At 48.7% G+C, this 11,795-nt stretch overlaps 1 protein-coding gene across 1 annotated transcript in view; it reads right to left on the reverse strand.

The window, feature by feature from the left end:
* Positions 1 to 10,299, reverse strand: part of PLXNA4 (plexin A4) — a gene marked incomplete at both ends in the record, with an annotated part of 418,983 nt that extends 408,684 nt beyond the window's left edge. The window contains one exon of the mRNA XM_083365401.1: positions 9,118 to 10,299. Coding sequence (XP_083221527.1) covers positions 9,118 to 10,299 — 1,182 coding nt within the window. The remainder of the gene's footprint in view (positions 1 to 9,117) is intronic.
* Between the last annotated feature and the right edge of the window lie 1,496 nt (positions 10,300 to 11,795).

Genomic DNA, 11,795 nt, shown 5'->3' on the forward strand with positions numbered 1-11,795 from the left:
TGGAGCACCCACAACCTCTGGAGGCAGGTAGTTCCACTGGTTAATTGTCCTCACTGTCAGGAAGTTTCTTCTTAATTCCAGCTTGCTTCTCTCCTCGATGACTTTCCACCCCTTGCTTCTTGTCCTGCCTTCGGGGGCTTTGGAGAAGAGGTTCACACACACACACACACACACACACACACACACACACACACACACACACAAATACAACTCTTCTTTGGGGCAGCCCCTTATTCTGTGTTCTACGATTCCCTCAAGCGGGGCTGACTCACAGGAAGAGCAGACTCCGATCCCCAAAGAATAAAGAGATGAGTTAATCTAGGCTTGCTCGGAGGGCTGTCAATTGGCTCAAAATAGCCCAGACAGAAAAAGCTCACAGCCAGGGCCGGGAAGGGGGGGGGGGAGAGAGAAGAGGGGGGGTGTCCATCCTCAATAAGCAAGCTGTGTAAACTGGGAGTGGAGTAAAACAAGGAATTAAGACCAGGGAATGCTTGAAAGGAGATGATTTGGGGGAGGGGGGGCAGCCAGTTAAAGCGGCCAGGCGCTTTTGGAAATGTTTGCCTCGGCGGCGCCTTGAGAGACATTGAAAGCACCACCTTCCCTGCTGGCTGCATGGCAAAGACCTAGAACAGTGATGGCGAACCTTTTAGAGACCAAGTGCCCAAACTGCAACCCCAAACCCACTTATGTATCATCGGGGGTGGGTATGACCCATTGGGTGAGCGTGGGCAATTGGGTGGGCATGGCCCATTGAGTCTGCGTGGCTGCGGTGGTAACGGCAGACTGGGTGGGGCTAAAAAGTTCGGTCAATTAATTCCAACTTCGCGAGATCTTATTCCCCGCCCCCCGCGAGGAATTGAAATTGATTGAACCTTTTTTGGGGTTTTTTGCACACGGCGGCGGAGGCCTAAAGCGAAAAGGTTTCACAAAACCCAGCGGAAGGGCTAAGACTGGGGCGACGGCGCGCGTGCCCACACAGAGAGGGCTCTGCGTGCCCCCCTGTGGCACGCGTGCCATAGGTTCACCACCACGGACCCAGAAGGTAAAGATCAAATGAACAGGTAAGCCAGGGGTCTCCAAAGCTGGCTGCTTTGAGACTTGTGGACTTCAGCTCCCAGAATTCCTCAGCCAGTGTGCCTTGGTGGAGCAGTGGGCTAATGCCTCCTTAAGTAACACCAGCTGCCTGCAATTAGTGCAGGTTTGCATCCCACCAGGCTCAAGGTTGACTCAGCCTTCCATCCTTCCGAGGGAGGTAAAATGAGGACCCAGTGTTCTGTACCAGCCTGCTACCGGCCCTGCGGCAAAAGCAGGGACAACCCCTTTACAAACGGCAAGAGGCTGGAATAAAGCCTGCCAAATTTATTCACATAAAACAGAGCAAGACAAGACACCAACCATAAAACACAAGCTAAGAAACAGGAACTATCCAAGCGGTTGCCTTCAGCAAACCAGCCCTCCCACACATTCCCCTTAAATACAGTTCAGGGCGTGGCCTCTCTCTGCCTCCTTCCGAGGAGCCCCATTGCCTTCCTCTGTTTACTCCTGACTGACTGCCTCCTGCGTCGGGCGTCCTTGAACAGGGCCAGCTGTGGGTCATCTTCATCCACGCTGTCAGGCTCACACAGCTGGGTCTGCATCGTGACCAGGTGGGAGGGGCCTGGCTGGGGGCTCTCATCAGCAAGCTCTTCAACACCCCCCTCCTCCTCCTCTGAGTCGTCCGACCCAACTGCCGAACCCACAGGCTGACCCTGAATCACAACACCCAGATTGTTGGGGGCAATTAAGCTGACTTTGTAATAATGCCGCTTGGGGTGTGTGTGAAAGCCCTAATAAGCAGGCATATACATAGAATGAAGGCTACTGCTAAGCTTGTAAGCCGCCCTGAGTCTTCGGAGAAGGGCGGGATATAAATGGAATTAAAAAAATAATAATAATAATAATAATAATAATAATAATAATAATAATAATAATAATAATAATAATAATAATAATAATAAAAAAAATAAATTCTGGGAATTCAAGTCCACAAGTCTTAAAGCGGCCAGGTTTGAAGACCCCTGTGGTAAACGTTCATTTAGCAACTGTTCAGAGTTACAAAGGCACAGGGGGGAAAAGGGGGGGACTTAGGGCCCTTTTTCACCACTTACGTCCTGTGGGAGGTCAGCTCCCCAGAGAAGGAAATATTAAAAGGGCAGAAAAAATGTATTTCCTCAAAGGATCTTAAAGAGGCAGAAAAGCATGCCCAGTTTTTTCTTCATAGCCCCGGGTCTCCCTCCCACAAGCAGAAAACAGCGCTGTAGAAATGCAGATGTGATAATCCATTCAGGAAGGTTGGAGGCCTCCAGCTAGAAGATTAGGAAGACAAAGACACCTAAAATCTACATACCCCACCCAAACTCTAAGACAGAACATAAAATGCCAAAGGGGCACACCCAGACTCAGGTCAGAATACATGACACAGGAAATAGCCTCAAACAGGAACAGGAAACAACTCCAAACAAAAGGCTCCAGAGGGTATAAAAACCCACTCCCTACATGTGTTCCTCTCCTTCTTTTCTGCCAGTCTGGTTCTCCTTTTGAATAAACCACAACCTTCTTCCTAAAGCAGTCGCCATGTTTATTCCCAGCTTGGATGCAACCACAATGAAGATTTTTCTTCCAACCGTCCCTTGCAGCATCCCCGTGGTCACGTGATCAAAATTCGGAGGCTTGGTACCTGGTTCCTATATATGACGGTCGCAGTGTCCTGGCGTCATGTGACCCCCTTTTGCATCCGTCTGACAATGGAGAAGCCCAACTCACTTAACAACCGGGTTACTACTTGAACAACCGCGCTGATTCAGTGAGCAAACCGTGGCGAGAAAGTTCGTAAAGTGGGGCAAAACTTGACTTAACAAATGTCTTGCTTAGCAACTGGGGAATTCTGGGAGTTGACGTCCACCCATCTTAAATCATACTGGCTGGGGAATTCTGGGAGTTGAAGTCTACCCATCTTAAATCATTCCGGCTGGGGAATTCTGGGAGTTGAAGTCCACCCATCTTAAAGCATGCTGGCTGGGGAATTCTGGGAGTTGAAGTCCACCCATCTTAAATCATACTGGCTGGGGAATTCTGGGAGTTGAAGTCTACCCATCTTAAATCATTCCGGCTGGGGAATTCTGGGAGTTGAAGTCCACCCATCTTAAAGCATGCTGGCTGGGGAATTCTGGGAGTTGAAGTCCACCCATCTTAAATCATACTGGCTGGGGAATTCTGGGAGTTGAAGTCTACCCATCTTAAATCATTCCGGCTGGGGAATTCTGGGAGTTGAAGTCCACCCATCTTAAAGCATGCTGGCTGGGGAATTCTGGGAGTTGAAGTCCACCTGTCTTAAATCATGCTGGCTGGGGAATTCTGGGAGTTGAAGTCCGCCCATCTTAAACCATGCTGGCTGGGGAATTCTGGGAATTGAAGTCCACCCATCTTAAACCATGCTGGCTGGGGAATTCTGGGAGTTGGAAGCCCACCTGTCTGAACGCAACCAAGTTTCAGAAATTCCACTCTCCCATCTCAAAGCATACTGGCTGGAGAATTCCGAGGACTAAAATCCCCCCCATCTTAAAGACGCGTTGCCTGGGGAATTCTGGGCGTTGAAGCCCACCCATCGAAAAAGGTTGAAAAACCTTGGTTTAGCTTTAGCAGATTGTTTGAATCCACCCCAAAAGTCTTGGCTACCAGGCTTCTAAACTGAAGGAACACTGTTCCGCAGGAACCCCCGTGCCAAGCTTTTGTCTCTGCAACAGTCTGTAGCAGCAGCTGCAACCCGACTGGTGCAGAGTCTGCCGCAGTTCCCAGCCTCTTCTTCCCAGCTGCTGGAGCCAAGAGCACAGCGCGGCCCACTTCTTTTTCCCCTGGCTTGTTTCGTACTGTCACAGCTGCTGCTCTGAATCGCGGCAGCAAAGCCTTCCAACTTGTTCCTCGAAGTCAAAGTTGCGGTTTGATATGCAATGCTCATTCTCGTTCCCTCTGGCTCTCATCTCCCCAAGATGCCAGAGTGGCAAAACACAGCAGCGATCTGCGACTCCGATTATTTATATTCACTTCCTGAAAGTCGCAAAGAAAGAGGGTTTCCGGCAAGAGCGGTGGCCCTTAGACTTATATACCGCTTCGCAGTGCTTTACAGCCCTCTCCTTCCTTCCTTCCTTCCTTCCTTCCTTCCTTCCTTCCTTCCTTCCTTCCTTCCTTCCTTCCTTCCTTCGGACTTAACAATAGCAGACTTATATATCACTTCACAGTGTTTTCCAGCAATCTGTAAGCAGTTTACAGAGTCAGCATATTTGCCCCCAACAATCTGGCTCCTCATTTGACCGACCTCGGAAGGATGGAAAGCTGAGTCAACCTTGAGCCGGTCAGGATTGAACTCCAGGCTGTGGGCAGAGTTTGCCTGCAATGTTGCATTCTAACAACTGCGCCACTGGGGCTCCAGTATTGGTCCCATAAGTAGTAGGTAGATGGGTAAGTAAGGAGGGAGGGAGGGAGGGAGGGAGGGAGATAGATAGATAGATAGATAGATAGATAGATAGATAGATAGATAGATAGATAGATAGATAGATAGCAACAGCACTTAGAAATAGCACTTAGATTTATATACCATTTCACAGTGCCTTTACAGCCCTCCCCAAGCGGTTTACAGAGTCAGCCTGTTGCACCCGAACAATCTGGGTCCTCATTTGACCGACCTTGGAAGGATGGAAGGCTGAGTCAACCTTGAGCTGCTCGTGATCAAACTCCTAGCAGTGGGCAGAGTTAGCCTGCAATACTGCATTCTAACCACTGTGCCACCAAAGCTCTTCCTTCCTTCCTTCCTTCCTTCCTTCCTTCCTTCCTTCCTTCCTTCCTTCCTTCCTTCTTTCCTTCGGATTTAGCAATAGCCCTTAGACTTATATACCGCTTCACAGCGCTTTACAGCCCTCTCTATGTGGATTTTCAGAGTCAGCCTAACACCCTCAACAATCTGGGTCCTCATTTTACCGACTGGATGGAAGGCCGAATCAACCTTGAGCCGGTCAGGATGGAATTGCTGGCAGTGAGCCGTGAGTTAGCCTGCAACATTGCATTCTAACCACTTGCGCCACCACGGCTCTACCAACCCTACGAGGTAGGCCAGAGCAAGAGATAAACTGCACAGAAGATTAAAGACTAATTTTATTTACATTGGCTAGAGCAGGGGTCTTCAAGCTTGGCCCTTTGATGACTTGTGGACTTCAACTCCCAGAGTACCTCAGCCAGCGTGTACGCTGGCTGAGGAATTCTGGGAGTTGAAGTCCACAAGTCATCAAAGGGCCGAGTTTGAAGACCCCTGAGGTAGAGCAATGTTTCCTCGTCAACTTTAAAGCATGTGGACTTCAACTCCCAGAATTCCCCAGAATTCTCCCAGAATTCCCCAACTCCCAGAATTCCCCAGAATTCCCCGCCTGCTTTTTTAAGATGTATGGATTTCAGTTCCCGCAAAAATGCCCCACCAACTGAGCACTGCACATCACGCGAGAAAATGACAATATTTTTTGTGCCGATTGTGCAAAGCTTTTCCCATCTGAGGAAATCAAAAATAAAGACCTTGATATGATCCATTACTCTATTTGCAATCTCGGGTCTAAAAACCAATTTATTTTTGCTTTGTGTACTGTATCACCTGAGGAATCGGAGAGAGACAGGAAGAATGAGACAATCTCTAGTGCTTTGCATCCCAACTAGATTTTTGCCGCCTGTTTTCAAACATCAGTCGGGGTTTAAAAGGATGAAATGTTTCAAGAATTCCCCATATTCTCAACTCTTTCCCTTTTTTTTGGTCTCTGGTTACTGCCACTTTGATAAGCAAGGTGTCTCGATCTTGTTGACTTTGAGCTGTGTAGACTTCAACTCCCAGAATTCCTTCACCAGCGGAGGGGAATTCTGGGAGTTGGTGTCCACACAGCTCAATGTCGCCCACATTGAGGAAGCCCGGGTTAAAACACAGATATACTTCTCAACTTACGACCACAACTGAGCCCAAATTTCTGCTGCTAAGCAAGACAGATGCTAAGTGAGTCTTGCCCCATTCTATGGCCTCCCTTCCCACGGTTGTTAAGTGAATCACTGCAGCTGTTCAGTTAGAAACAGGGTTGTTAAGTGAATCTGGCTTCCCCATTGACTTAAGGGGATCACATGAGCCAGGGACATGCAACTGTCAGAAGTACAAGTCAGTTGACAAGCCTCTACATTTTGATCATGTGACCCTGGGGCTGCTGCCACAGTTGTTAAGTGTGAATTATGGTCCTAAGTCACCTTTTTCAGTGCTGGTGTACCTTTGAATGGTCACTAAATGAAGTGTTGTTAAGTCAAGAAGTGCCTGTTTCAACCCGGGAACCAGGTGACGGTGAGTTCTAGCTCTGCTTTGGGAACAAAGCCAGCTGTCGATGCTGCTAACATCGGATGTTCTTGCTTTGACAACATATGGAATTGCAGCCATTTTCCTTCTCTTGTTTAATTCTTAAGAGTTAGAGTTAGATGATGCTGGGGGGAGGAATGTGCACGAGAGTTTATAATACTGCACCTAGTGTGAGAACCAAGGTTATTGAAATAAGAGATGATAAGAGTTAGCGGGCTGGAGAGCTAGAGGGAAAGCCCGTGTTTTTCAAACTAATTGGAGGATGTGATTTATGACTGTGAATTACAGGATGTCATGAGGCCAACCCAGAGCAAGGGTAGCCAACTGAACAACAATGGCAGAGGGCCAGATTGGAGGAAATAAAACAGTACTCTCTGTGTATTTGTGTGTGTGTGTGTGTGTGTGTGTGTGTCTGTCTGTCTGTCTGTCTGTCTCTCTCTCTCTCTCTCTCTCTCTCTCTCTCTCTCTCTGTGTGTGTGTGTGTGTGTGTGTGTGTGTGTGTGTGTGTGTGTGTGTGTTCCAGGGCTGAGAGAGAGAGGGACTGACCAAAGGTCACCCACAGCTGGTGTCATGGTTCCGACAGATGAAACTCTTCAAAGAACTTTGAGGCGTTCTTTACCTTAAAGAATCTTTATTCGAGTATCTTAGCATCGGCAGGTACATGGGCGAAGCCAGAATCTGAATTCCCCTCCCCTCAAGCACCTAGTATCAAAGCACAATTCCCTCCTCTAATTCACAGGCATAAATCACATCCTCCAATTAGTTTGAAAACACGGGCTTTCCCTCTAGATCAGGGCTTTTCAACCTTTTCACCCGTTGCACCGCTTTTAGGATATGGCAACATCCGAGTACCACCAGTCGTCTAGCAAGGGGTCAAAAATGTGATGACCAAAAAAAAGGGGGGGGGGAATGATGAAGTACAGGTAGTCCTCGACTTACAACAATTCGCTTAGTGACTGTTCGAAGTTACAATGGCACTGGAAAAAGTGCCCCCCAAGCCATAGCCGAGCAACACACCTGCCTGCCCGCCCGGCGGCGCTCTTCCTCCTGTCCGAAGTTTTCATTGTTGTGAGCATTTCTGTTGAGGATTGGCAGCGGGGGTGGGGTGGGGGGGTGTTTGGTTTTTATTCCCCCCCCCGTCTGCTGGGTGGTTGAAGCAGGTTTTGGTCACTTCACATGACCCTGGGACACTGTGACCGTCATAAATATGAACCAGTTGCCAAGCATCTGAATGTAAATCACAAGACCCTGGAGATGCTGCAACATTCCAGCTGATCGGCACTTCTTTTGGGCTCAGCAGAAGTGCCAGAATCAGCGCCGAGCTCCAGCTGGAGCCTGGCACCGATCCTGGCGTTTCCGCTGAGCCCCAACAGCCCTGCAGCTCCAGCCGTCTCTCGCTCAGGCTTGTGCGGTGCTGCCACCAGTTCAGCTCATTCCCCTCCCCCGCTACCACTTTCCTAGGATGGTTGTGTACCACCTGCCAGGTGCTAATGTACCACAGGTGGTACCCCTGCCGCTGGTTGAAAAGCCCTGCTGTAGTAGCACAACTGAACTCACTGCCCGGCGAAGCCAATTCAGAGTGACAACTGTATTGCACTGAGGCTGTCAGGCAGCCAGATCTCCCGATGAGGGGGCACTTCCATACAGCCCCCACGATAAAGGCAGCACCATGCTATCCTCCCATCAAGCAGCTGGAGAACAAGAGCTGGAAGAGAATATTTGTAGCTCAGGATTGAACTGTGGGGTCCTTGGTCCTCTCTGAGCTGGGTGGTTTTCTTGCTGACGTTTCATGACCCAACTAGGGAACATCATCAGTGCTAGAAGGGAGGGGGGTTTGTGGAGAGGAGGAGGAGGAGGAGGACGGCGACGACGACAACGACTACTGTGGGCTCCTTGGTCCTGTCTGAGCTTGGTGGCTTTCTTGCTGATGTTTCATGACCCAACTAAGGAACATCAACAGTGCTAGAAGGGAGGGGGGTTTGTGGAGAGGAGGAGGAGGAGAAGGAGGAAGAGGAGGAGGAGGAGGAGGAGGAGGAGGAGGAGGAGGAGGAGGAGGAGGAGGAGGAGGAGGAGAAGGAAGAGGAGGAGGAGGAGGACTGTGGGGTCCTTGGTGTTCTCTGAGCTTGGTTGTTTTCTTGCAGATGTTTCATGACCCAACTAGGTAACATCATCAGTGATAGAAGGGAGGGGGGTTTGTGGAGAGGGGGAGGAGGAGAAATGTGGGGTCTTTTGTGCCCTCTGAGCTTGCTCTTCTTGCAGATGTAGGTAACATCTTCAGTGCTAGAAGAGAATGGGGTTTCTGGAGAGGGGGAAGAGGAGGAAGAGGAGGAAGGTGAGGAGGACGACAACGACTGTGGGGTCCTTTCTGCTCTCTGAGCTCGCTTGTTTTCTTGCAGATGTTTCATGACCCAACTAGGAAACATCACCAGTGCTAGAAGGGAGTGAAGTTTATAAACCACCAAGCTCGGAGAGCACCAAGGATCCCACAAGAGCTAATAACTCCGGAGTCAAACTGCTACGGATATTTGCATGAAATCAGTGTGTATCCCAAATATGCTCTTTCCTAGTAATTGTTTCTCCCAACTCACAGAACGTCCTCCACCATCACCAACCTCCTCCCAGATTTGGCTGGGCTGCACTTTCCGCTCTTCCAGTCCTTTCTCCCAGCTAAAATGACTCTTTTTTTTTTGTAAGCAAGAATCGAGACTTACCGCGCCGCTGCAATGAATATCCTTCACTTTGAGCCAAGCCAAATCCAGCGTGCCTTCTCCCCTGTAGCAGGATTGCAACCGGTCCTTGATCCGGTCGTTGATCTTCTTCAGAAGGAAGATGCAAAGGGCCGAATCGTCTAAGGACTTCATCTTCCTCTTTTGCCCCTTGGAGAAGACCGTGAAGAGGACATCGTCCTCAGGCATAATCCCCAACGATCGAGCCAAGATGGATCCCGCCTTGGATAAAAAGGCGGCCTGCAACAACCGGTACTCCACCCCGTTCTTCTCGCAGCCAATGGGCAGCTCGACGTACGAGTTGAAGGCCGTGTCTTCTTTACAGAGGCGGACCAGTTTCGAGGTGTAGACCTGCTCCTTGGTGGTGGAACTCGACGGAGAAATCATCTCAGGTTGAAGGGTCAAAAAGTAGACAAAATTACCACTGCTGAAGCCGTAGATGTAGTAAATATCAAAGTCTGGGATGATGGTGAACGTGTCCGACGGGATCTTGATCATGGACGCCACAAACTCATCGTGGAAAACGTAGGCAAACATGCCTTCCGCTTCCGAGTTTTTGGGCAGCTTCCGGCTGGAAATGGTGGGGAAATATTCGGGCTTCCCGTCGACCGCCGTGGCAATGAACAACTTGTCGTCCATGTTGTTGTAAGAAACGATGACTCCGTACACCGACCCGCTCTCATTCACCCCAGAGAGGTAGTGCTCCTTATTGTGGAAGGGCTCCCCCAGTTTGAACAGGTCGTCCAACCTCAAGAGTTTACAGATCCCCTGGTACAAACTGCCACAGGCGATCAACCTGTTCTCTTTGTAGTCAATGAGTAGCATCTTGTTGACGTTGTTGGTGGACACCAACGGTTCGTTGCAAGGCTGGACTATCTTGGGGGGATAACATTTGGGGTTATCGATATCCGGGCCCGTCTCGTGACGGGCCTCCACCACCAGCTCGGCGGAGAGCTTGTAGATCCAGTTGATAGCCCCCAAGTAAATAGATCCTTTCCTCTTGTCAACCACCAAGTGATTGAAGGAGATCTCGGGGGCTTCCGAGGAGAAGGTCAAGAAAGGTTTCGTTGGGTGAGAGGGCAGTTGCCGAGCGGCCGAAGACGGCCCCACCGTGCAGAACACCAGATGCAAGCCAAGGCAGGTCCACCTCCACATGTCTCCCGACATGATGACAAAAACGTCCTTTTTTTGTATTCCTAAATTGGAAGCGTGGGGGAGAATAACAAACCAGGCTGCAGAGGCAGAGATTTCCAGAGTGCCGATCCTGGAGTACAGCTTATCCTAAGGGAAAAGAAGAGAAAACAGAGAGGCCATTATTCCTTCCCCTCCTATTTGGGCCGGCCGGACCGACCGTAATTCAAGAAAGCTAATTCTGCCCGTCTCCTTTGTCCTTGTGGCAAAAGGAAGAAGGAAGAGATCGAAAAGCAGGCAAATGCTTCGACTCGTGTCTGAGCAGAAGAAGAAAGGGACGCAAGCATTGTCTCTTCCCAAACATCTTCTCCAGAACTGGTTCCTCACCAGATAATAATAATAATAATAATAATAATAATAATAATAATAATAATAATAATAATAATAATAATAATAATAATAATAATAATAATAATAATAATAAATAATAAATAATAATAATAATTAGTGCAGGTTCGAGTCCCACCAGGCTCAAGGTTGACTCAGCCTTCCTTCCTTCCCAGGTAGGTAAAATGAGGACCCAGATTGTTGGGGGCAATTAAGCTGACTTTGTAATAATGCCGCTTGGGTGTGTGTGTGTGAAAGCCCTAATAAGCAGGCATATAGATAGAATGAAGGCTACTGCTAAGCTTGTAAGCCGCCCTGAGTCTTCGGAGAAGGGCGGGATATAAATGGAATTAATATAAATAATAATAATAATAATAATAATAATAATAATAATAATAATAATAATAATAGCAACAATTATTATTATTATTATTATTATTATTATTATTATTATTATTATTATTATTATTATTTAATTTCTATACCACCCTTCTCCCGAAGGACTCAGGGCGGTGTACAGGGCAATACAATGAAAATACAATGTACAAAATTTAAGAAAGAATTAAATAGGGTAGCCCAAAATTACAATAAAAATTAATAAAATTAATATTAAAATACCCCACTCCCATCAGACCAGGCCGGCTTGTTCAAATAAGTAAGTTTTTAGGTCACGGCGGAAGGAGCGGAGGTCAGGAGCCATCCGGAGCTCAACCGGTAAACGGTTCCAATGGTCTGGCGCGCCGACAGAGAACGCCCTCCCCCTGGGGATTGCCCGGCGGCAATCCTTGACCGGCGGCACCCTGAGGAGGCCCTCTCTGTGGGAGCGCACTGGACGAAGGGAAGTTGACGCCGGCAGCAGGTGTTACCTTAAATAATCCGGGCCCATGCCATTTAGGGCTTTATAGGTCATTACCAGCACCTTGAATCTCACCTGGAGGGCAACCGGAAGCCAATGCAGCTCGCGGAGTAGAGGTTTTACATGGGAGTATGTCTGGGACTTTGGTTCTCAGACTTGCTGGCTAACCAACATGACGAGAAAGCTTGGGCCTTGAAGGCCTGCATATTGGGGAGCACTGGAGAAAACAGTTGATATGTGATTAAGACACCAGGCTAGAAAGCGGGAGACCGTGAGTTCTAGTCCCGCC

The sequence above is a fragment of the Vipera ursinii genome (assembly GCF_947247035.1).
Source record: "Vipera ursinii genome assembly, chromosome: 6".
NCBI classification, from domain to species: domain Eukaryota; kingdom Metazoa; phylum Chordata; class Lepidosauria; order Squamata; family Viperidae; genus Vipera; species Vipera ursinii.